General features: G+C 30.4%; 1 protein-coding gene across 3 annotated transcripts in view; it reads left to right on the top strand.

Annotated features, from left to right (window-relative positions):
• Positions 1–22,188, top strand: part of LOC127706986 (ephrin-B2-like) — a 141,738-nt gene extending 119,550 nt beyond the window's left edge. For 2 of the 3 annotated variants that reach the window (XM_052211747.1, XM_052211745.1), the window contains exons 2-7: positions 11,100–11,220; positions 12,085–12,259; positions 13,360–13,482; positions 14,401–14,418; positions 15,406–15,561; positions 17,176–22,188. In XM_052211747.1, coding sequence (XP_052067707.1) covers positions 11,100–11,220; positions 12,085–12,259; positions 13,360–13,482; positions 14,401–14,418; positions 15,406–15,561; positions 17,176–17,342 — 760 coding nt within the window. In that variant the 3' untranslated portion in view covers positions 17,343–22,188. The remainder of the gene's footprint in view (positions 1–11,099; positions 11,221–12,084; positions 12,260–13,359; positions 13,483–14,400; positions 14,419–15,405; positions 15,562–17,175) is intronic. The other variant, XM_052211746.1, reaches the window with a different exon arrangement.
• Positions 22,189–27,646: the final 5,458 nt, after the last annotated feature.

The raw sequence follows: 27,646 nt of genomic DNA, 5'->3' as shown, positions 1-27,646 counted from the left end.
ATTTAGATAACCCCTTATCATTTTATCTGGTTTTAACATTATTTGTCCACTCTTGACCAGTGGTCATGACAAGATAAAGACCTAATTAGATTTTTTCATTGCCAGTCTCAATATTAATTTTCAGACTGTTATCTTAGAGTGGTCTGTTTGATGGTCATTCCTAACATGGATTCAGATGCTGGACTGGTCATTTATCACTTAAAGTCATCTTGAATTGGTTAGTTTAATAGCCCCACCATCTCCAACAGGTCAATCATGAATAAACCAGGAAGGGATATTGAAGCTCATTTGCAACTACCACTTGGGTAAAGCTAAAATAATTGAAATGACCAATCCGAACAGTCCAGTATGGGAACAATTATTTATTTTACCATTCTTTAATTCCAATAAATTAATTCACTATGTTTTAACCCTGGAATTAACTAGTTTGACCCTTTGTTGACCAATGTTCTATGACATATTGTATTTGCTGGTGGAAACTGAGTCTTGGAAAATCTGTAATAAATCTGAGGATCAGTTTAATATGTCCATGAATCAGGGTGATTATTAAATGTCCATAACTTTATGATGGTTGTAGCTGTTAATTTTCAGAATATTTGCTGCAATAATCAGTTTGTGTTGTGGACATCAAAATCTATTTCTTGACAGTTTATTGACATATTTGGGAATTGATTTCAGTTAAATGTAACTGAAATTTATAACTTATGACCTGAGTTCTCTTGACCACTTATAACTTTTAATATTTACTGCAGTTTATGAGATCCTGCTGGTGGAGAAAATCGATTATTAATTCTCATATGAACATTATTGAAATTGATTATAGAATGTATGAGTAAGGTGATTAAGTTTCCCAGTATTTCTATGTCATGATGAAAAATGAAAATGCACATTTTGAGGCATAATTTTGGCCTTGCAAATTTGCTGAAAAAAAATTGTATTATACCATTATAATCAAATCTTTATAAATGAAAATAAAGGCTTTTATATATTTGAAATGAAAGTATTAGCTTGAAATTTGATGACACAATCATATTATGAAGACAATCATTGGTCAGATCTTCAGCAAAATTTTAGAAACTTCTTGGCTGAATGAACCTTATTGCGCCCTGTACCATACATCACAAGGTACGTAGATTTGTCAGTTCAGCAAAAATTTTAGAAACTTTGTGGCTGAATTACGGTAACCTTATTGCCCTACAGATGGAGTTACGGTGCAGTCAAGTGACAAGTTTACAGAAGACCAAACCAGTTCCACTGAAACCAAATAACTGTTGTCATTTCCCATTGAACCTGATACAATTTGATCATGATGTAATTGTTACCATTTAATTTAATATTTTATTCATTTGTTTGTTTTCTTCTATTATTATAAATTCAAGCATCAGGACTTTGAGATACTTAATTTTGATTAGAATGCAATGATATCGTTTGACATTCCTTGTTACTTTTAACTTGAAATAATCAGGCTATGTTATATTTGAAATGGAACATTTCGTTCTGGATTGATAGTGTTGCTTTTCCTTAGCAGGTATTACTAAAGCGTCCCATGCTAAATTATGCAGAAATTGTTTTTCTTTGTAAATTTGTATGTTGAATGCATGTTGGATAGATTAATGAAAGACAGCTTCAAAAATATATGGAATTCTTTGAATCTACAGGCAATTTTTACCTTAATTGTCTGTATCTTATACTTAACAAGAAATTGTACAGTTATTTGAGAGATGGTCTGTCATTCTATCAGAGTAAACCAATATCATCTCAATTCCAATCAGAAATTCTCAATAACATAAAAGTCAGCACATCATGTTTGTTCTGACACATTTTTCTCAATAACCAAGATCCTAACATTCAGAATCGTTACAGTAGTAAGAAAATTAAAAAGAGGAAGTGACATTGGCTTACACTATAACTGTGTTCGTCTCAGTCTTAATTTATCAAATAAAACCTTTACAGAAAATCCATGAATTCTTTCTATCTCATTTATTTTCAAACCATTTTTGGAAAAGAATTGAAATCTGCCCTTCCTGACAATGGAGAATTATGTTTTCTTTAATCATCCTTACCAATCAGTGAGAAAAACAGTATGCAGGTTTATTTAGAATTACCAATTCATTTTCAGTATGCAGAGTTAAAAAGATCTTTTGAGTGTACTGAGCATCCAAGAGTGGGGGAAATTTTCAATTTGAAATCTTTTAAAGAACAGTACTGTTGGCTCTTTTTACAAAAAATGTTACAACTAAAATTGATTGTATTTGTATTTTAGTTATACTGAAATTTTTAGCTCACCTGGCCCAAAGGGCCAAGTGAGCTTTTCTCATCACTTGGCGTCCGTTGTCGTTAGCTTTTTACAAAAATCTTCTCCTCTGAAACCACTGTGCCAAATTTAACCAAACTTGGCCACAATCATCATTAGGGTATCTAGTTTAAAAAATGTGTCTGATGACCCCGCCAACCAACCAAGATGGCCACCATGGCTAAAAATAGAACATAGGGGTAAAATATAGATTTTTGCTTATATCTCTGAAACCAAAGCATTTAGAGTAAATCTGACATAGGGTAAAACTGATTATCAGGTCAAGATCTATCTGCCCTGAAATTTTCAGACAAATCTGACAACCTGTTGTTGGGTTGCTGCCCCTGAATTGGTAATTTTAAGGAAATTTTGCATTTTTTGGTTATTATCTTGAATATTATTATAGATAGAGATAAACTGTAATCAGCAATAATGTTCAGCAAAGTAAGATCTACAAATAAGTTGTCATGACCAAAATTGTCAGTTGACCCCTTTAGGAGTTATTGGCCTTAATAGTCAATTTTTAACAATTTTTCGTAAATTTTTGTAATCTTTTACAAAAATCTTCTTCTCTGAAACTATTGAGACAAATTTAACCATACTTGGCCATAATCATTATTAGGGTATCTAGTTTTAAAAATTTGTCTGATGACCCCGCCTTCCAACCATCATGGCCAACTTGGTTAAAAATAGAACATAGGGGTAAAATGCAGTTTTTGGTTTATATCTTTGAAACTAAAGCATTTAGAGCAAATCTGACAGGTGGAAAAAAAATGTTGATCAGATTAAGATTTATCTGCCCTGAAATTTTCAGACGAACCCGACAACCTGTTGTTGGGTTGCTGCCCCTGAGTTAGTAATTTTACAAAAATTTTGCAGTTTTTTGTTATTATCCTCGATATCATTATAATATCTAATATCTTATACTATTAATTATGATTTTAACCTTATTTTACATGATTTCCAAAGCATCAGTAAATAAGGTGAGCGACACAGGCTCTTGAGAGCCTCTAGTTTTTTTCTCAAAAGATTTTTTTGTGAAATATGTCGCTGGCATATATTTCTGGGCATAATTATTAAATTGCAAGGACAATATATTTTTTTAAACTTTTTTTATTTCATCAAAGAAGTACTTGTTCTGTGGGATAATACCTTGCCACTTGTTGGTGAGCTGCAAGTGAATATGAAAGCATACTATTATATGTTAAGCTAGGAATTCATGCATTTATAGATTAAAATTTGCATATTTTCAATCAAAAAATCAATGTGTTTAAAAGAGAAATTGATTGTTAGCTTAACAAATAATTTGATAATGTTTCCATTCATGACTTTAGAACATATTTCTACTTTTAAGTAATTTCTTTAAAGACATTTAATGAAAACTTGTAAATTCTGAATCCAACATTTACTTTTATTACATCTAACATAGTTGGTTTTTCAGCCATTACATATTTTTCTAGAAGCACTGCAAAGTTGTTGCATAGTCATAAGCCATACATGACATCTTGTTAGTAACTTTTAATAGCTGTGTTTTCTCATAAAAGACTAACCCAAATTCATTGTGACATTAATTGAAAGTCCATCTTTTCATTTTTCCTGCAAAAATCAATCCACCCTAACAAAAGGTTAACTTTATTTACCAATAAACCCCAAATTGAAACAAAAAAAATCAATTCTGTATACATAGATAATGGTTAAAGGGCAAAAATCAAAGAAAATTGAAAGATTAGCGAGATCTAATTTGTCTGCTGTATTGATATTGGTACAATCTATCACTGGATTATTGGAGGTTTCATCCTTGTAATCATGTGACTACAAGAGAAAGATGCAGTATGCAAGTTGATGCTAAACGAAAGATTTTGAGATGAACTTTCATTGCATGTTTTTGCCTTATACATACAAATTAAGTCAGAAATTGACGATTGTAAAAGAGCTACAAAAAAGCAATAAAATGGGATCAATACCATACTATAAGGTTTAATGGTCGTTCACTGTACAAATTGGCTCGGAAATTAAAGACGGACCCAAGATTTACTGTTGCTTAAGGCTGATTTAATAAAATACGATATAAAATTATGAGGTTTATTTGTAAATAGCAGTTTAAGGGTTAAATAAAGAGGGAATACTCATTTCCCTGTGACAGAAATGTATTTGTTTTTTGTTGGTTAAATTGGAATCAGTTGAAACCTATACCAAATTAAATTGTGATTTGATACTGGGGAAGTTCCATAAAGGAAATTTGAGTTGTTATATCAGAGAATGAATGGAAATTATATCTTCAGGGAGGTTACTCTTGATTTAGTGCAAATATGTGAGGGTCGAGAGAATAGAATGTTAAAAACCAAATAAAGTTAAGAGGACTAGCACGTTTCCCTTATTAGCATTTGTTACATTGTATAATAATTCTGTATTTGTCAGGTGATCGTCACGTCACCATTACTTTATCAATATTGCTTCAATTATATCTACAGAAAGTAGGATAGGTCATGAATATGAAAAAGGTCTGACCAGGTTTTTTCCCTGGTAGATGATTTGGGTAAAAATGTTTGTACTTAAAATTGAAATGAAATATCTATGACATGACGCATTCATGTTTAAGTTTCATGCTCTTTTGCATGCATATGGATATATATATTCAAAGTTAAGTTATTTGATAGTGTTGAATTAGGTTAATTTATACCTGAGGGCTCTTCTAACATGCACATAGATCACATTTATCAAAGCAACTGCTTTTTTGTAACGAATCTGTGCCTTTGAGCGTAATTAATATATTTTTACTAAATTTAAAGCTCTTCTAAACAGATCTGCTCTGATTTTGTTGTTATTTGTGCTTTAAAATTTAAGGTAGTGTTGATACACATATTCAGTAAACTTGCTTTATGGAAATTTTCTATTATTTTATTCTTTATTTTAGCATACAAGTGGAGGTTGTTTCCTTATTTGGTGAATGACACTTTTGACACTAATAAACTCTCCAGAAAGTGCTTATTAATCTTGAGTATGTCTGGACAATCTGCTATGAAAGTTTTCTCTCCAAATGATTGATTGTAGCAAGCCATTCTGACAATTGTCTAGATATTTAACAACCTATTATTGTCTACTCTAACAAATTACAACATACCAAATGTTCTACATACTTTGAAAGTAATTATTTGTTAACCTAACAGATTAAAATGCTGAGGACCTGGTATTGCTAGAATTTATATGATTTGACCTTATTATTATGCTTGACTGATTGTCATTGATGAATGTCTGTTGATTGATATCAAAGGAAACTGAAGTATTATTTTTAAATATAATCTTTAGTTTGTAAGGGGTGGGGTATGGGATGGGGGAAATGTCAGGATGATATTATTCTTACTACAAGTCTTTCTTCTAATTTTTATTATCCATTGTCAAAGGTCAAAACGAGATAGTATGTCAAGGTTGTTACAACTCCCCAGGCAATACAGTCTAAACAGTTACAAATTTGCAACTTAAACTTGAAAAATAATAATCATGAACAGAGTTGTTAGTTGGTTATTTTCATTTTAAGAAGACTGCCAGGCAAATTTATAATGGATAGTATCTTGTGATTCCCTTATTACCGATTTATATCAGTTCTGTTTGAAGAAAACAGAAAAAATGGGATAAATAAAAACTCATTGATAAAGCATATCAATTAAATGTTTATTTATCCATAATTATAAGTCTGAAAAACAAGACTTAGAAAACATTCAAAGGTGCTTATCTGTGAATAGATATGTAAATCCTTTTGATGCCTAAATTGTAACTTGCATTAAAACAAATTTAATATCTTGCTCCACTGATATTTTGCAAGGACTTAAAAAGATTTTGCTTTTGAAATGATGTTTGTGAAATTGACCATGTAATTAACAATGACTGCAAGAGTTGTTCAAACCATTGACCAGCAACTTTAAAGATAAAACCTCACTGAAGCATGTGTCGGCTTAGACAGGTAAAGGTGTCGGACCAGTTATTTTTCATCAGCGCTCTACAAAATTACCTGCCCCTAGGATCAAGGTGGTCATTATCTTATTAAGCACACCTGTCACCAGGTCTAATGCAAGCGTAAATTAGTTTCCTTTTGATCACAGACATGAACTAGTGGCTTATAATTAATGAAACCTTTTCAAAATTATACTTTTGAAATGTCTCTTCCCAATTAAAAAAAATAATAGCCTAATTGGTATACTCAGTTTTGTGGGAGACAAGAAAACATCTGTCAATCTTAAGATGCACAGGTTAAGAATGTTCTTAACAGTGAAATATGTTTATGGTAAAGATTATGATATTTTACGATGTCTGGTTGTCATAAAGGTTTTAATATTTGTAATGGTTCAGTCTTATGAGTGAATGCTATAGATAAAAGTTTATGTCCCAGGTTTTTTGTCTTTTAGAGAAGAGAAATATTAGTTCTGGTATTGATTTATCACTTTATGATGAAAGACTATTTTATATCCAACTTTCTTTGTAGCTTTTTTTCCCCATGGAAGAATATTTACAATGATGGAACCTGCACTTTTGTTATTATCCAATGTATCCAGATGAGCGGGGCAGGTTATTAACAGCAATCCTCGCTCAAAATTGCAAAGATAAGGGGAAGATAACTCAATTAAAAATTCTATCTTGCATGTGCACTGAATAATCTTTTTTATAATTTTGTTAATTGATGAAGAAACAATTTTATGATTGATTTGGTTTCAATGAGTTGTCTGTACTAAAAATAAATTCCGTCCCAGCAAGAGTCCATTGTAATTTGGACTCTTTCTTATCTGTTATTGAATTAATTATGAAGATGACAATTGCAAATTTTCCAACATGATAAATTTAATTATATTTTTGTTCAGTTGGAGTTCCCAATAATTGATTTAAATTTGATGAGAAGGCAAAATTAATTTCATTAGAACAAAGAGAATTTTGTAGGATTTAATCAAGTTTTTGCATTTGATTAATGCAACTGTTTTTTGTAAGTTGGATATAATAATATTTTCACCACCTTTGAATTACACCATATTAGGTTATGAAAACTTGCAACATTTTTGCATCTCTTCATGAGGATTTGATTTAACAGTTTTGATTAACGAGCCATGGGGTCAACTTTTTTCCACTGGGCATTAAATTATCAATTGAAAAGATTTAATGATTCTGTCACTTAAAAATATTTTGATCAATTTAAAGTCAACGTGAACATCTCTAGATTTATCGGAATTTATGTTGTAATCAAACAGCCTTTCCGATCTCTTTGCCCCTTTTGCACATGCAGAAGATTAATAGAAGGACATGATTAATTGGGAGCCATGATTCACATTGACCAAAAAGTTCCAAAATGATGGATTACATGTATATGTTCAACGATGAACAAACATACCCTGGGTCAGTTCCTCAGAGAGATTTGTCAAGCTGGAACTGAATATAGATTTATGTACATTTCATTGGAAGTTTAACAGACAGATCTATTAGTGAAATCAGTTACATAAAAAAAAAAATTTCTGCCGCATCTTTTGACTGACAAGGTGTCGGAGCATATGTAAATTTATATATAATCCGTGAAGAAATATTGATTTCTCTGCTATTGCAGCCTCAGTGAAATTGACTTTATATTAATTCAATGTTGATTATAAATGAAACTGAAGTATAAGAATCTGTGTCGCTATCAGGCAAAAGTATGCTGTTGCTATCTGACAGTTTGTTATGGAAACGGTCAAAATACACGATTCAGCTTTACAGGGAGACAACTCTGTCAAATATTTATTAAAATGAAAAAAATGAAGCAATATGTATTTTAGAAAGAAAAAATAAATCCTTTAAACGTGAGAAAATATTTCAAAACTTCATAAATGATTATGTGAATGAATTTGTTCCCACCTGTTCTAAAACATTGTAACAATTGTCAAATAGAATGTGTACAGTTTAGCTTAATAGAGACAAATCATTTATAGATTTTATATAAATATTTTTACAGGGGATTAAGTGTGCATGTTGTTGAATTTAATATGAATTTTTAAGTCATAAATTATTATTATATCAATATTTTGAAAGCAATTTTTACCATTTCAATAGCAGTAGTTTAACTCAGTTTAAAAGGGTCAACAATAGTTTAAAATAAATTTCAGTTAATGTCCCTAGAAAATGAAAGGAGATTAAAATCATATTAGTGGTATGATTTGAAGTGGAGAACAGACTCAAATAAGTCTGTTTTAACAACTGTAACCTTTCCAATTGATACTTATCTACAGTCGAAAAGTGAAGGTTTACAGAATTTCTGGAAATTAACATCATTCTTTTTAAACTCTGAATTTTTGGGGATCTTTTGGGGTCAACTATCTTTTAAATCAAATCTTTTTAAATTTGTTTTCAAAAAATGTCTGTATTGTCCTGTGATTTATTATATTTTTATAGATTAAAAGACCTGTCAATTCATTATTTGGGAGATTTTGAGGTCAACAATATTTTGATATGACACAAAATTATCCACTGTAGAAGAATATTACATTTTGTAAACCTGAATGCTTGTATAGACAGCAAAGAGATGTTATGTATGATAGTATTCTGTTCTGAAAGTTTGCAGATGTTTGATAAGTCAATAATTCAAGGCTTTATAAACTTGACTGATTTGTTGATTTGAATTTTGTATAGAGTAATTCAGCAGAAATATCACCATTGAGTTTATCATGTTTTTCTCTACACAAATGCACAAATATGGAGAAAAAAAAACAAGAAAAACAGAAAAGCTACTTTTATTTTTAGCATCATATGAAAATAGGATGTATAAGTCAGATATCAGTCAGTCAAAACATTGAAAAGGAATCATTTTACAAGATTTGTAAAGTGAACTCATTTAGTGAAACCGACTTCAACCAGATGTTTGCTTGGATTATTATTGTCAATGGGACTAATTTTGATGTCAGATTTGAAATTCTTAATTATAATGTACATGACTGCCTTGATTACATCCCTTGTTTTAAGTCAACTGCAAAAGCATATCTGCTAAGGACATGTCACTCACAATGTCATGATACCATTACATAGAAGTGCTCCATATTAGGAGAAACCATTGTAAAGAATTAGAACAATAATTGTGGATTATAACCCACATTATATCTGGCTTTTGTTACCATTTAGGCAAATAGTCCAAACAAATGAAATTCATAATAGCATTTTAAACTATAATTGTACAGACAGATTGATGCAGAATGTCCATTTTATTCTGAGATGTGACAAACAATTTCATGCAAGCATTTGAGACTGTTGTAACAGTTTATCATTCACATTTTAATCAATCAAATTTTTAGTTCGTCATGTACAAAGGAAATTTAAAGACAGAATTTAAAAAAGAATTCCTGAAATGAAATAAGTTTGACCTATTAGTTGATTAGATAAGAAGACACTATCCTCATTTGTAATTCAGAACTCGTCTGCTCATTCCTTCAGCATGTGACAGGCTAATTTTCATGAGCTTCAAAGAATACCTCTTATTTTATCCCTCATTTCATGCAGGTCAAAAAAGGTACACAACATCCATACTCTTGATGGATTAATTTGAGCAAGAAGATTAATGAGAAAGAAACACTATTACGCGAATTGTGTAAACAAACAGTCTTTTTCTTTGTTCCGTACTGATTGCACAAGACCTAAAACGTGGAAAAAATTAATAAGATGTTACGTTCTCCAAATGCCTTTTAATGACCATCCGTCGAAATTGTCAAAAAATGATTAATTGCTGTTTCCGTTAGATTCATGGCTGAAGACTCCGGCAAATTTCCAGTTAAAAAATTGTTTGCTTACTTTTGATTTGAAGAAATTGGCTTGAAGTGGCATATTATTACGGGATAAGAAGATAATGTTGTTTGAAATTCCGGAGGAAATGTGAATTTCTCCCGGGATTTAATTATCACATGGAGTTTAATTAATTTGAAAAGACAAATAGGAAACTAAATGAATTAAAACTAATCAAATCTTAAGGCGTGCAATGTTTAGATAAGGAAATAAAGAAGTTTTTAGATACTAAATTTGTACATGTATGTAAATATTTGTAAAATTTGAAATTTTTGACATTGAAATATATTACATTGTACATCCTGTACAGGTATAAATGAATATTTATAATTCATTATTCTCACTTAGACAGCTGTATAACTATGATGAATTATTCACTGTAATTTTAATATAAAATTATAATACCAAGGAAATGACATACATATATATTGCAAAAATTTGGTCAAATGAATAAATTTTGCAACTGTCAATATATCAAGTTCATATATTTATTATCTCCCTTTGTGCAAGAAGCCATCATTCATAACTAACTAATGAATTCAATCTGCAACCTCAAAACATCCACTTTCGAAGAAAAAACTTATATATGATTCTAAACACAACTTAAAACAGGGAAATGTAGTATTTGTCAGAACATCTAGGTTTGACAAATAGCAATAAGAATTTCAGGACCACATTATTAACCATATAGGGGGAAAAGTAATAAAAAGTAGAATAATGACAGTTTTAAATTGTTAAGGGCATTTCCCACCTCTTGACCATGTGAATTATCACCTGGGGGCATAAATGAGAGGCAACATTAGTTTACCAATTTTTCAATTCTGATCAGTCAACAAAAATCAAGATAAAAACAGAAACTGAGAAAATCACATAAACTCCAAAAGGAGTGAGACCGGGTGTGTCTACATAAATTACATAAAAGTTAGCCAGAATTATTCTTTTTGGTAAAAAGTCTATACCATAATTTCAATACATAAGGTTGATTCTTGCAACATTTTTACTTATGACCTTATCTTTCTTCTTGCAGATTTTCTACCACATCAGACAATAAAATTACAGTGAATTTATTTGACAGCATAGATGTATATTGTCCCTACTATCCACCTACATCAGATAATTCTACATGGGAATATTATGTTATATATTTAGTAAGTATATATTTGATTCTCACATTAGCAGTGTTGTGCTATTTTAAAACTGCTCGTGATGTATTGAATTAATTTTGTAGTCTGATGAAGTTAAGGAAAAATTTAGATGATACATGTACCTTTAATATTATAAAAAATAAGCAAAACAAACACATTCTTAAAAAAAACTATAGAAAAAACAAACATAAGCAGTAAAAAAAAAAACAAATTAGAGGCAGCAGTTGTGTACTGATGTTCTAATCTCATATATCCATTAGGATACAAGTCAAGGTAAAACACAAAAAATAGGGAAATTATAAAGAGCAAGACAAGGCCTTGCGGTCATAAAACTTTTGAGCATGATAATAGTACTCAGACTCAGAAATCAACCAATCAAAATACTGGATTTGGTGTTTCGAGCACAAATTTTGTACTCCGAGTACTGAGTAAAGTTTTATGACCGAGGGCCCAGGTGTTATTAAAGACATTCTTAAAAGGAAGACACTTTTGAAAACAAAACTCTTTCTAAACTTGCTCCAAAAAGTAAGCAGTCTGTCTCGAGAAGTACCCATTACTTTTAGTAAAGGTCTAAGAATGAGTCTAATACACTAAAGAAGGGAGGTAACTTGCACATTACAGGGAGGGAAGGGAGATAACTGCTGTACAATACAAAACTGTTGTTCAGACACTTGGTATTGTACATGTACTGTCCCATAGAATTTACTGTGTTTTAACCACAAAAAATTTCACTGTTCAACTTAATTGCCCTAAAGACAACTAGAAAGGACTAAACAGTATATAAAAATAGTTAAAAGAATGTTTTTCGTGTGAAAGTAAACCAATCAGATTTTGCAGATAACTAACCATACATGTTTTATATTACAGGTTAGTAAAGCTGAGTATGATCAGTGTACTGTGTTTGACCCTTCTAAATCATTAATGATTATAAACTGTTCTAATCCTACAAAAAGTGATGTCTTTTTTACTATTTGGATAGACCCTTTCCAAGGATTTCCAAATACACCAGATTTTTCCAGTGGAAATACATATTATATGATAAGTAAGTATTATAATTTAGTATATAAAGTTGCTATCTTACATTGGTTAAATGGTTAAAGCATACATCGTCATTATTTTCAAGCTGACCATTTTGCTGATATAGCATAAAACCTTTACTAATAAAACGAAGGGCAACATAGCTCATTACAATTATTGTCAAGAATGTAATTTATACTAAATGTTGTACATCACAAACATATACATACAAATAAAAAAAAGATTCAAGCAAGCAACACCATGACAAATATGACATTTATGAACTTAAAGTCTAGTAAGTGTTACTTAGTACAAGTAAATTATGTGGGGTTAAGTATCTGGTCTTATGGGTTTAATTGCTTAATTCATTCTAAAAGTATCAACACACAGTATAATGTTCTTTAGAATCATGACAGTTAAGAGCTTTATAAACATTGTGTAAAGTGATCTAAACAGGTAAACATATCTAAATATACATGTAAGTATGTGTGTAAAAATGAGACAACAAGTATCTAAATATACATGTAAGTATGTGTATAAAAATGAGACAACAAGTATCTAAATATACATGTAAGTTTGTGTATAAAAATGAGACAAAAAGTATCTAAATATACATGTAAGTATGTGTATAAAAATGAGACAACAAGTATCTAAATATACATGTAAGTATGTGTATAGAAATGAGACAACAAGTATCTAAATATACATGTAAGTATGTGTATAAAAATGAGACAACAAGTATCTAAATATATACATGTAAGTATGTGTATAAAATGAGACACAAAGTCCTTGTAACATTCCATACCACAACTTGGCACAAGGACTGTGTACTCCAGACACACTTTTCCATCTACATTAGACTCATCAGTGGCACTCAAATTAAAACAGTGGTAATGCCAAATCAAGTGCAAAGTTGTAGAGCTTTAAAAACAAAAAATTCCGCAAGTGGTGCCAAATATGGCTATGGCAATCTATAAATTTAAAGAAATGGAACATATCAGTGATATTTCATGCCACATTTATATTGTACAGTATCTGAGTGCTAAACATATTCTGAATAAATGGTTGACATAGTGGACATTCTAAGTTTTCAATCTTATCTTATTATTTAATGTATATTTTCAGGCTCATCAACAGGAAAGCCTGGAGGATTATCTAACCAGTATCAGGAAATTGGTGCCTGTCATACAAAAAACATGAAACTAAAAATAGATATATGTTGTTCATCTAATAATAATAATACACAAGGTGGGTGATTTGTGAGCAGTATTATAATTGTCTTGACTGAGACACTGGTTAAATATTCCGAAATCAAAATGTCACAAAGATATGACCATCCTGAAATTTACATTATATCTAAAATGCACTGCAAAATGTAATGAAATAAGGAGATGTGAAGAAAATTTGTTTTAAAAATATGATACTCAAAATATTCCAGTTTTTTTTTCATGTTCAATTCGTCCATTGATTGAATTAGTTTTAATAAAGTAACACTTTGACAAAAGACAACTCTAGTAGAATGGATAGTTGAATTGTTTCATTTTGGGGATGCCATATTTGCTTCTGTATTGCCATTTTCACCTTTCCAAATATTTTTCCTTTCTATTTATATCAGTTCAGATATTGATTGATAAGTTGCTAACTATAACACAGTTAAAAAACCTTTAAATGGTGGGAGATGATGATTATGCCTGATTTGAAATAAAACATTCAGGTTTTTACAATACCTCATTTGTAACAACTGGTGTAAAATGACAATGTTATTCAAATACAATGATTGTCATCTTTCTCCATATGAATTGTATAATACCCTACTGCAAAGGCAAATATATTTCCATCTCTTTAAAGTGGAAGCATAGAACAGTTAATCGTATATTTTTGTAAAGATCTTTATATAGTTTTTTTATTTAAATGCCTTTTCGCAGTGTGTAAAAATAAGATAAATGAAGATGTTTGTCTCGGAGATGAAATTGATATTTTGTGTAAAGCACTTCCTTTTTGTTATACATACGTTACCTAGCAATGTAATATTTACACAATTTGAAAAGAAATCCTTGTTTTGTATTTCTGTACCATTTTGTACATCGACATATACAAATTGGAAAAGCGATCTGAAAATGGTTTGAGTTTAAGTAAAGATCTTAATATACATAATTTTACACTTAGGCAAAACATGTTCATGCTGTGAGTACTCTGAAATTATTTTTCTGCATGTTGGTGCACTGTTAAGGATGAAATGATATATCCTTTAGTTATAGAAAATGTCAACTAGTTTTATCATCAATTCATCAATTCACTGAAAAACCATTTTGAGTGCTAAAAAATTAATGTTAATGGAGTTATAAATACAATTAACCTATAAACGAAGTAAAAAAATATTCAAATTAGTATATCGTGCAGACTGTACAGTAGGCCCACATTTCAATTACTTTGAAAAATTACAGAAGTAATGTAACGTGTAGTTTAGAACTTTAAAATGATCTTAAATCACAGAAACTTTTGTCTGTCTGGAATTATATAGGAAAACACGACATTCATTCCTGCATGTTGATGACAATGGATTGTGTTTTCATCAGATTCTTCCCGATGTTTTTTGATACTTTCTTGCTTCTAACTTACCATTTGTAGGTCTCATCACAAATCAAACCCATTATCATGCTAACTGTTTAAACTTCCCATGAAGGTGATGGTGTCATCTCATGTGAAAATGTTGTTCTTCGCATGGTAGAATATCTTGTACTGACTTAAAATGGCCATTCATGTATGAATTTACTAAGATTGTTGAACTGTCCTTTGTAGACATGTAGACTAATTTAGATTTGAATGGTTTTTTAATGATTTTAAAAATAAAATATCACTACACATACAACTATAAATGAAAAGTTTGCAAATCTTATGTTTAGTCAAAAATTTTATGTCTTGATGCTAAGGATCAGAGTATGAAAAGAAATCAAATTAAATTTTTATCAGTGTATAACCTCATTTGCACTCTACTTTAATTTTATAATTTTGCATTCTTTTCTGTGTAAGAAAGTATTAAACACTGACTTTACATAGTCTTAGAATTACATGGTTTCAGTATTGTATACTCAGTGAAGAGTAGGAACATTTATATTTGATAGATATTGACATTTGTGTTTTATTTCAATCAATCTCATTTTTTACCTTCAGATTCATCTTCAACAAGTACGACAACTCCAGGGGGACAACAAACACAGCCTCCTGCTACACCAAATCCACCAACACAACAAACAACAACAACAAAGAAGCCAATAACGTCGGCACCAACTCCCGTGCCAACAACTACAACACAAAAACCTTCCTCAAGTAGGTGTTTTGTCAAATCTTTTTTCACCATATTTTCAGACAAAGGTTCCAGTGAATTATGTTCTTATAAAGACTTCATTGGATTCATTATTATATGTGGGATACAGTCATTGGATTGTGTAAAAAACTTCCCACTAACACCATACACCATTAACACCATTCACCATACACCATTACACCATACACCCTGTGCCATTACACCATACACACTACACCTTTGCACCATACACCATACACCTTACACATTACACCATAATGCAATTTAATTTCAAAGAAAGCATGCGACTACAAAATTATTTATTTATTTTAAAAAACGAATTTTGATCACAATTTTGTAAATTAATGTATAAAATTAAAAATCAGTTCTTATCAATATTTTGCATAGTTTTAAATGTCGTACACCATTCATTCACACCATTCCCGATCGCATGTTACGCCATTACACCATTCCCCTGACACCATTCCCCTGACACCATTCCCCTTACACCATACACCATAGCACCATACACCTTCTACCATTGCACCATATGCCATACATCATTTCACCATACACGTTTTTTTGGGAAGTTTACACCAAGGTCTGTACTAACTTCGGTCAGTTTTTTCTATGGGCTTCTGTGGAGAGACTGGCCAAAGTCCCAAGTAAAATATCCACAAAAATTACAAGAATCCACTGTATACCTATAACATTGGCAATTTAATGTATGAGGGTTGTCTCATTGGCACTCATACCACATCTTCTTATATCTATAACAGTCTACAAACAGTCTTTACTACTGAGGCAAATATATCTTAACCCTGTTTTTACAAGTTTTTAACACAGTTTTACAGATTTCAAAGTATTTATATTTCCTTTACTATTGAATTTGAATATGTTTTGATTCTTTTGATGCATAAAATCATTAATTTCATCATCATCATCATCATCATCATCATCATTTGTTCATGATCAGACATTCATTCAGACAAAATCATACAGTTTTAATTCAAAAGCATATCAAGTATTACAGATTGGAACTATTACTAAATATGTTAAGTTTCAGGTATGTTTTTTTTCAAAACGATGTGTAAAATGATATTCTGGTACACTATATCAAGGATTACAAATGAATTTCGTAAAGGTGATATTTATAAAAAGGAACACATGAAGAAAATATTAAGATATTTAGAATTATGAAAAAATATTCCTAAAATGTAGCATTTGTTTATATTTATTAGACTTAACTTTGTTTGAAAATGTTCTTCTTTTGAATGATGTCAAAGAAAAATGTTCTTTTATTGAATGATGTCAAAGAAAAATGTTGGTGATAAAACATACTTGTTAGTTTGATGTTGTGATCAGTCTTTATACACTTGATACTGGTGTACACATATTGCTCATTGAACTCAAAATCTCCAGTGGCATTAAAAATAACACGAAAAAGCGAGAAAATTAATTTGTGTGTTTTGTTGTAAAATTGAAAGAACCATGTTTTATGGGTGGTTTATGACAGGAAAGTAAAAATAATATGACTGATGTGAGTACCGTTTTAGATATTGGTACAGCAAAGTTAAATGAAATACCATATGAAGATTTAAGATCAAATCATTTATGACATACATTTGTATTTTCAGCTACAAAGTTTCCAGGAGGGAAGCCAAGTGATCCTAGCCAACAAATTGTTATAGATGCCACAGGCAATAAAAATAGTGGACTTATAAACAATGCAAGGACATTACGGCCTTCTTTGACTTTATTAGTTTTAATGACATTGACATATTTGATACGACCACAACGGTAGCACTAGTTAAATAGTTGAAGTATGCATTTGGATCTGTGTGTGAGTGAACAGTGACATCAATTATGCAAAACTGTCAACATTCATATCAGCCAATCATATTCCTAGCTGCTGTGATGACCCCAAAAAGTTGCCCAATCATATGCTTTGTTGCAATGATGGAAAAAGGATATTGGCCAATAGATAAACTTCTTTCTTGTAGTGACAGGAAGAAAGCAATCAGTGACGAAAATTTAATTAGCCAATCATGTTCTTTATTAGGATGATGGGAAGGAAGCAATACTTGTTAACTTGTTGTGTTATAGATGAAGCAAGTTTGAAAACTTTTTGTGTCTGACTTTCATTGTTAAGATTTTATTTGTTTTGAAATGAAATGGCTGTTTGATTATGTCAAGAATTACTTCTGTTACAGTTAAGTGATGTAGATTTAGTTGCCTCTGAAATTATATTGGAAATTTTATTCTTGTTCAAATGCAGATACCTTGGTTCGAAAATTTAAATAGTCTTATTATTTTCTTTACCAGCTAGATTGAATGCTTTCAGGCATGATTGAAATTTGAGAAAATGTAAATACTCAATTTTTACAGTGTTTTCTGGTACAGTACAGCTCAAAGCTGTTTGTTTTATATTTTAGGAATGAAGTTTTGTTTTTTAAGCAAGAGGTAGTCCCAGATAGTTTTATCATGTCTCATTGTTCATAAATTTCATTCACATTTGTTTTCTATGCATAAGCTGATTTCTGATATGGTGCATTTTCGACTGCATTGTATTAAGGATTTTATATCAGACAGAATACAAAGAACAACAAAGTATTGATATAAAAATTGAGGCCAAACAGTCTTTCATAGCTTTCATGTTCATTTCTAAAATTCAAAGTTTCCATAAAATCCTTTTTGTTACCATGCAGGTACGAAAAAATGTCATATCCACAGAATACCTTAGTAAAAAATTAATCTTACAAAAATGTGATAAAAGAACATACCATAAAACAAAACATTCCATATGAAACTGGCATTTAAGGTATCCAGACCATAATTGATCACACATGATGATGTAAAAAGACCAGGATGTTCTATGCAGAGCAAAGGTCATGACTTTGACAAACATCAGAATACTTTCGAACCGCTATGCATCAATTTTGAGTTTGTCAGCAATTGAAAGAAAATTCTTTCCATGAACTTTTTAGCTTCTCAATAAAAAAATATTTGACATTTTAGAGGCAAACTTATTGTTTTGCAAAAACATCCTTGAGGGATCAATTAGCGAAAAAATGAGATCAGTCGGCATTCAATCCCAGAATTCAAAATTGGTGTGCCGGTATTTAAATTTGTAGTTAATTTCTTTGGATGATGAAAACAGGTCTTTTGACATTTTTTCCACCTAGGGAGCATTTCAATTGTTCATAATAAAGTTTTATAAATTGTAGAGCTGTTTATTTTTTCAAAATATATTTTACAGCCATTTTGATAATTGTCCAGATACCTTAAAATTCAGGCAAAGTACAGCAATTCTTTTCACAAAAAATCTTAGGGGTAAAAACACTCTTTAAGTCATGAACTTTTCAGTATCACTTGCGATCAATTTAAGTCGTAAGATTTTTTGTGAAAAGAGCCCCAGAACTTCACAATGTTTTCTTTTATATGTTTAACCAATTTTAGCATCACAAAAGTGTATGATAAGTGCATTACTTATCAATGAATGCAACTTACATTAAGTGCTATTATTTATATTATTGTACATTATTGCCTCATTATGGATACAAGTTTTCATTGGCTTAAATCATGATCTGATTTGCATATATACAAGATGTAGATATATTCAGTTTGTAAATATTGTGCGTTATTTTGGAGTAAAATTTCCAAAGTGAAAATAAGTCTTTCACTCTAAAATCAATTATTTATCTTAATTTTGTACATTAATGAGTGTGTTGAGTAATGAAATGAATGGGTGTGTTGAGTGTATTACAAATAAAAAGTGAAATTGTAATAACAAGTAAAAAACAAAAGATTTTCTTCTTTTACCTTTTTTTTTAAATTTGTTAGTTCTCATGATACAACATATGACATGTTGTTTCAAAAGTGTCTATGTCAGTTACATTATCACAAGCAAGAATTTTAACATTCAAGAGTTATTCCCCTTAGTTAGCTTTAAATTTAAAAAAAAATTTTGGTTACCTGTTGATACTGCAAGTACTGTTTTACAAAATCGCCAATGATTTGTATGAATGAAATTTTTTCTTCTTTTATCATAGTTTGTGAAAAAATTCTGAATTAAATTTAGTAATAATATTTTTCTACTTGAAACTTTTTTTCATATTAATGAATGATTCTTTTGATGTTATTTTAATAGAGTTTTTTAAATGCTAATTTTGATCATTTTCAATTTTCAAATGATAGGTTTTAAATCAAATTTTTAATAAACCCTTATTTTTGTATCATATATATTTGCATTAGTTGAAAATTTTCATATTTCAAGTATTTGTTGATACATTAATTTATTACTTCAGATGGTATTTTTTAAGATCCAAAGTTTAGGAGAAATGGTGAAAAATCTCTTATTACAGTATGTTGTTACCTTTAAAATACTAATTGAATTTAGATTTATGTATAGCTTGAAAGAAGTACAAACCATCATTCTTTTGTGCAACTGCATGCCATTGTTTTGTGACATCATGTTCACTTGTGCTGACACCATTTTCTTCCATGCAAAACTACAAAATTTGTACGTTGAGAACCAAAAGTCATGTTTGAAAAATAATTGAGACTATGTTGTGAAATCAAGTGGATAAAAATTAGGCAATTTTGAGAAAGTTAAAGTCTCAGTTCAAGTTTTTCTTTCTGTATGTTGTCTCAGTAGTACAGACATTTCTATGAAAACCAATTTCCATTGATGGTGGGACACATAGTAATTAAATTCAATGCATTTAAATGTAGTTCAGTTTCAGTTATCTCAAAAATAAAGTATCTGCAACATTTCATTCCTAACATAAGAAATGTCATTGCATTATGAATTCTTAAGCTACATGGTTGAAACTTAAGCAATCCTTTTCATAAAACTGAATAAATGTTTTGTATGGTGTAAATGGCAAACTGTGTGTGTGGTAGTATTTTATATTGTGCATTGATTGTGCGTGATTGTTTTATACTAAGGACTGTATATATGTGTATATATTGTATATATATTATGTAGACATGGTACATGCATTATCAATGCTTAAATGATGTTAGTTTATTTCTACTGTTATTTTTTCTTATAAACATGGATTTGCCAAACATGTTTTCCCCTTAAAATTGCTTCTAATTTTATGCATGAACTTTCAAAAAACTGTTTTCTGATACTTTGTGTATACAATGCTGTCTTTGGAAATAAGAATTGATTATTAGAGAAATTACATACTTTAACAGATAATTCTGGGAAACAAAAGATGGTACTGCCATATTAGCAGATGAAACCGCTTTCTCTATTTGATTTCTTTTGGAGAAAATATGTCATGATTAAATAATTGAAAATGTTTACAAAACTGAAAAGCACTTATTAATAAAGCATTTTCATGTAAAGACAGAACATTAATGAGAATTATTTTTGACTTAAGTTACTAATGCATTGTTTAATGGAAATAATTCTAGAAATTCATTTTATGCTTTTATCAAGGATTTCAAGATATTAAAAAAACACAGCATTATTTCAGTGTAGGCAATAAAAAACGAACAATTTGATAGACTTTTGAAGGAACATGAATAAAAGAGAAAAACAAGTAGACAATAAAAATCTGAACATAAAAAAGTTTTTTAAATGTAAGAAAAATAGAACATGAACAAAAAATGAGAAGAAATAACAGTAGAATGTGTTTGATTCAGTATTACATATTTGACAATGAAAAAGACGACTTTATTGTCATATCTGGCTTTGTGCTTTAAAAGTATAATTTATTATTATTATTGAAATGAACATGTAATTGATTTTGTGTTATATTTTTTTTTTGTTGTTTCTTTTTTCAAATTGCTGATTTGTTTTTGAGTTGTTTGTTTTGTTCTAGAATAGTTTTAAGTACTGCTGTTATATGTTACAATTCAGTTTTGCAGAATTTATTTTTTCAATTCAAAAATTTGAAACCTAAAATAATTTAAGAAGAAAAAGCTTTAATTTTATAAGGGAGACAGGTTTGACATATCACTTCAGGGAGGTAACTCTCTGTAAATCAACATAACTCTTTAACAGCATTGTAAAATTCAAGCATCTTTTTAACATAGACTAAAAATTTTTTGGAAGATGTGATTTGTTATTTTTACTGTTTGATTATTTTTTTGATTTTCATTTTCTCAATTTCAATTAATGATCATCAAAACCTCAATTTCAATATAAATTTGTTTTACTTTGTTCAGTGGAATTTTTTGTTTTCTCCCAAATGAAAATCAGAAAAATTAAATGAAAGGAATATTGTGTACCCCAACATGTTTGGTACCCCTGAAAATAAGATTTTTATTTAAGCTTATATAATTTTCAATAGCTGATTCATAATATGCAAATTGAAATATCACATTAGTTGAAAGTAGATTTGTTTTGGTTTTTGTTGTAGTTTGCAACAGAGTTACCTCATGGCATATTTGTATGTGGAATGAAGTAAAAAAGGTGTATCTTAAATAGAATGATATAAAATGTAAATAAATTGTCCAGTCTCTCTGCTTCAGGGAATTTTTAATTTGATGAAGATCAAGATTATGAAGATGTTGTAGTACAATATTTCTGTGAAGATTTTAATGACAATATATGTTTGAAAATTGTTATTGTGTGAATGATTTAAAAGTCAGCAATGTGAAAAAAATATGAAATAAATGAAATGAACAAATTATATTGAAGTTACTTTTTTACTGAGTTTCATTTCCCGCAGATCCCATTTATGCATCTGTTGTATAAGACTACCCAATTTTATTTTCGCCTGCAACAAATATTGTGTGATTGTTTGAAGCTTCTTAATTCAGAAGGTAGAAAGCCTGATCAAGACATGGTTTACATTTGTCTTATGAGTTTAGGTTTCTACATGGCATATGCCAGTAGTCCTTGCTCTTATTTTCATGGTTCAGTGACTGCTCGAAAAACATGTATAGTTTTTGTCTCGCCATCAAAGAATATGACAGAATGCAAGACAAAGGGATTCCAATCAGGCATAGACATGGACTATTTTGATGAAGCTTTATATTTCAGACCTGGATACTTCATATCTTGTATGGTGATGCCTAATAGTCTGATGTTTCAATCTGGCAATTGAAACTAGTATGTCCTTTGTCTTTGACCACATTTTCATGTTTCAGCTTCTGTTTAATATAATTGAAAGTTTTTTTTACATTATTTTTTTTTTTCAGTTATGAGTGATAGGACTACTAGTTTTGTTATATAAAATCATTGCAAGGTATGCTTGTCTGTCAGACAGAGTTCATTGCCCTTGACCTAATTTCTGGTGGATCAAGTGTTTCCATAAGTTTTTGTGATAAGATCTGTTTATCAGATACAATAAGCAATAGGTCAATTATATTTGATGTATGGAATGATTGCAATAACAATAGCCTTGCCAGTTTTACTTCACCAGATGCCCATGTCTTCAATGTCCCTTAAGTGAGGATTGAGGGTAAAATATATGAAAATCCAAAATATAATGCAAACTTTGAAGAGCTGATATATCCAAAGAGGACCAAAAAGTAAAGCCAGACTCCGACAAGGAAGCAGATGATACACGAGGGAGATACATTCCTTAATTTAGAATTGTTTTCTATTGTTTATACTAGCAAATTTCAATAAAACTATATCTATATTTTCATGCAGGTACAGAATTGCTGAGCTGCTGGGATTGTGATACCCTCGGGGACTAACAGCCCATGAGCAGAGGTATTGACCCAGTGGTAGTAATAACATTAACGGTACCAATTTTGCTGCAGTAAAATAATGCCTCTCTAGTGATGCACAACGCCAAAACTTTTGAAAACCCAATAGCTAATACAAACTTTATGAGCTGATATAAAGGAAAAGGACCAAACAGTATACCCAAACTCGAAAAGAGAGCAGAGCTTTGCATGGGGGAGATATATTAATTGATTTAAAGTGATTTTTGGGGAGTCATAACAGCAAAATATGAAAACAGTATTCGTATTTTCATGCCAGTAAAGAATTACGAAGAAACCTGGCTGGTTATAGCCTTTGACACTAACAGTCCGCCAGGAGAGGTATCAACCTAGTGCTGACCAGATGCGCATTTCTAAAATTAATGTCTCTTCAGTGATCCTGCAGGCCAGCATACCAGTATTTAAAAATGCACAATCTTACACAAACATTGAAGAGGTGGGATATTGAAAAAAAGGATGAACAAACAAAATATAGACAAACCCGTACAACGAAGCAGAACTATGCAAGAGGAAGATACTTCTTTAATTAAGAATGATTTTCTAAGATCTATCAAGGCAAATTTCAATAAAACAATATCCATATTATTATGCCAGTACAGAAAAACTGAGCTACTGGGCTGGTGATACCCTTTGGGACTAAGTCCACCATCAGAAGTATCGACACAGTAGTAGTAATAACATTGCATTGTGTACCTGTCCCTTTGGCAGGTTTCAAGGACAAGGACATCATTCGTAGATATAAATCAACGTGCAGACATCTTATTCGTTCAGGTGTTTCACATCTTATTATTTATGGTAATATTCTATACAAAACACAAAAATGTCTTTATTCACCCAAAAAGCTAACCAAACCTTTAAACAGACATATTCAGAAGGAATATAGTTGCGATACTGTTGTTAAGTCATTAAAGATGACATTTTTTAAAATTAATATTCACTCACTCATAAGGTCTTTGCATCGGAAATAATCACATTTATTCTAAAACCATTTGTTGGCTTGATACGTGTTATGTTCTTTTGAATCATTATGATGGCATGATACTAAACCCTTATGAAGACATAATCATTCGATCAGTTTGATTGGGGACTGGAGCTGGCATGTCAGTAACTGCTAATAGAGAGGCGAAAGATACCGGGACATTCAAACTCATACGTGGAAAATAAACTGACAACGCCATGGCCAAAAAAAGAAAAAGACCAACAGAAAAACATCAGTACACAAAACACAACATAGAAAACTACAGATTGAACAACACGAACCCTATTGCTAGTAGTCCTTTGTTAATTTATGTTGATCATTATCATTTTGTCTAGTTTCTTCTGTTACCTATTCTAACATCGGACTCGGACTTTTTTTAACTGAGTTTTACTGTGCGTATTGCTGTGTGTTAAGTTTGTTTATTCCACATTGACTAGAGGAATAGAGAGGAGGGGTTGAGATCTCACAAAAATAGTTAACCTCTCCGCATTTATTCGCCTGTTTCAAGTCAGGAACATCTAGCTTTTGTTAATCTTGTGTTTTTCTTTAAATTTTAGTTCATTTATATGTTTTGTAACTATTTTGCTGAACCAGTATACATTATTGTTTAGGGGCCAACGGAAGCCCGCCTCCGATTGCGGGATATGCTCGCTGCGTTGACGATTCACTGGTGGCCTTGGGCAGCTCTTTTGTCGGGTTGTTGTCTCTTTGACACATTCAACGTTTCCATTCTCAATTCTATTCATTGGATCTTGATCGTTTTTTTGTGGTTCATTGGTCAATGCAAGTTTCCGCGATTTGGTCTGTATCTCAGAAACTATGGGAAAAGAGACATATATGATGAGTGTATAGAATGAATGTAAGTTATTCATATCTATCTGGCATTTCATCTGACAATAACCTTAATTTTATGGTTTATTATTCAACGTTGACTTTGGGTTCTTTTTGAGTAGGTCAATTTTTAATTCAGCCATGCTGGATCTATGCGATCACTCTGGTTTTGGAGATGATGCAGAATACTAAGTTGAAGACATATCATGAAATTAATTATGTGTTTTTATGACTTGCAGAAACTTTCTACACCATTTTAATCATCAACTCTCAACTTTTGACATGTTATTTGCCCTTAAATTAAGAAAAGAGTGGTCGAACAACCCTTTTATTTTAGATATTCACTTGCAAATAGTTCCTTTGTAAATCAAAATTTATAATGATATACTATTTATGAATTAATTTGAAAAAATATTTGTACATCAATTGAATCAGTTAATAATAATTTTGAAAGTATTATAATAGTATCTTATGCTTGTGTAAATTGTTGTTCAGTGAAATGTAGGTCAACATGTGTATTGATATATCTAAGTTGATTCCCACACTTTTTTGAAATGGTATTACTCCAATTCTTTCCATAGGCAAGTAAAAGTCAGTATGATTATCAACTGTAAAGATTTTCAAATAATTACAATCAAAGGTCACAGATAATATCTCATGACCTGTTACATAATTGAATAGACACAATTTATTACACACCTAACTGAATACACACATTCTTGACCTCAATAGTAAATCTACAAATGAATTATTTATTTTAATCTACACTACACTAAAATGTTCTGTTAATTTTGCTAGTTAGCTGAATGATTAATCAAATGTGTTTTTTTCCAAAGAAAAGACAATAAATTAAAGAAAAAAAAAAAGAATAAAAAATGCATTGAAGCAAATTTTATTTCACTTGTAAAATCAGCGTCATTATCATCTGACTTAAGTCAATAATCAAGTTCTAAATAATTAGTTACATTTATCATGATTATCAGAAATTTTGATGAAATAATATACAAAATTGCATAACTCTTACCTGAGCATTTTCTGCAATAACATTTATTTGTTTGTTCTACATTTATATCCCATTATATTGCTATTTAACAGTAACTGGAGATATCTCAACATTAGGTATTTGTACATTTAAATTTGAATACAGGAAATGTATTTTTTTTTAATGAAGAATGAACACCAATTTAGATAAAAAATAATTTTTGTTCTTGAAAAAGAGCATTTCTAAGGCCTGTTTCTGGAAATTATTAAGCCAGTTATAATTAATGGCATATAAAAAAATATATTACTTATTTTACGATTTCCCTTTCCATTCTTGTAAAAACAATTGAAATTGAGGTTTTGATGATGATTAATTGAAATTGAGAAAATCAAAATCAAAAAAATAATCAAACAGTAAAAATAACAAATCACATCTTCCAAAAATTTTTTAGTCTATGTTAAAAAGATGCTTGAATTTTACAATGCTGTTAAAGAGTTATGTTGATTTACAGAGAGTTACCTCCCTGAAGTGATATGTCAAACCTGTCTCCCTTATAAAATTAAAGCTTTTTCTTCTTAAATTATTTTAGGTTTCAAATTTTTGAATTGTAAAAACAAATCTGACTGAGTCTACAATTGAAATATCAATATACATATATCAATGTTTGCATCAATATTGCGAAATTCCATACCTAGAACAATAACATGGAAATTTTACAGTAAGATTGGAAATGAAAAGAGAAAAAAATATTGAAAAACGTATGGTCAGAAAGAATACCATACTAGCTATAAACATGGCTGGATCACAACATCATGCAACGATGCTTTGATTCAAGTACTTTAAGCAATAGGTCAACTATATTTGGTATATGAAATAATTGTTGGGTCTACATGTCCGTCTGGCAGGGTTTATCTGTCTTACCTTAATCTCATACTTATGAATTATTGTATCAGTTGCCGTTCATGTAAAAATAACGATACTTCCATCATGATAGTTTTTCAATCGTGATGGTTTAAACAACTATCCCGATGTTTTTAGCATGCATCATGATACTTATCAGAAGTATCATGATACAAGTCTAAGGTATCGTGATACTTGCCCAAAGCATCACGAAATAATTAGACTGACAATAGCATCGCGATGGAAGCCAAAAGCATCACGATGGAAGTCAAAAGCATCATGATGGGAGTCAAAAGTGTCGTGATGGAAGTTAAAAGCATCGCGATGGAAGTCAAAAGCATAATGATGGAAGTCAAAGCATCACGATGGAGATTAAAAGCATCACGATGGAGATTAAAAGCATCACGATTAAAGTCAAAAGCATCATGATGAAAGTTAAAAATATTATGATACAAGTCAACTCGCAAGGGTGCAATGTCCTTATGCAGCTAACCAATAAAAGCATTTTTTTACAATTTACGAGCCGATTGTGTAGAAACGAGATTTGGAACAAGTATTTAATGTTCCAACACGATGGTTTTAACTTCCATCATGATGCTTTTAACTTCCATTATAATGCTTTTAACTTCCATCACGATGCTTTTCACTTCCATTATGATGCTTTCAACTTCCATCACGATACTTTTGAATTCCATCATGATGCTTTTAACTTCCATCGTGA

This window comes from Mytilus californianus, unplaced genomic scaffold (assembly GCF_021869535.1).
Source record: "Mytilus californianus isolate M0D057914Y unplaced genomic scaffold, xbMytCali1.0.p SCAF_6, whole genome shotgun sequence".
In the NCBI taxonomy this organism is placed as follows: domain Eukaryota; kingdom Metazoa; phylum Mollusca; class Bivalvia; order Mytilida; family Mytilidae; genus Mytilus; species Mytilus californianus.
Note: the sequence above shows the minus strand (reverse complement) of the source record. Positions and strands in the feature narration are given on the sequence as shown.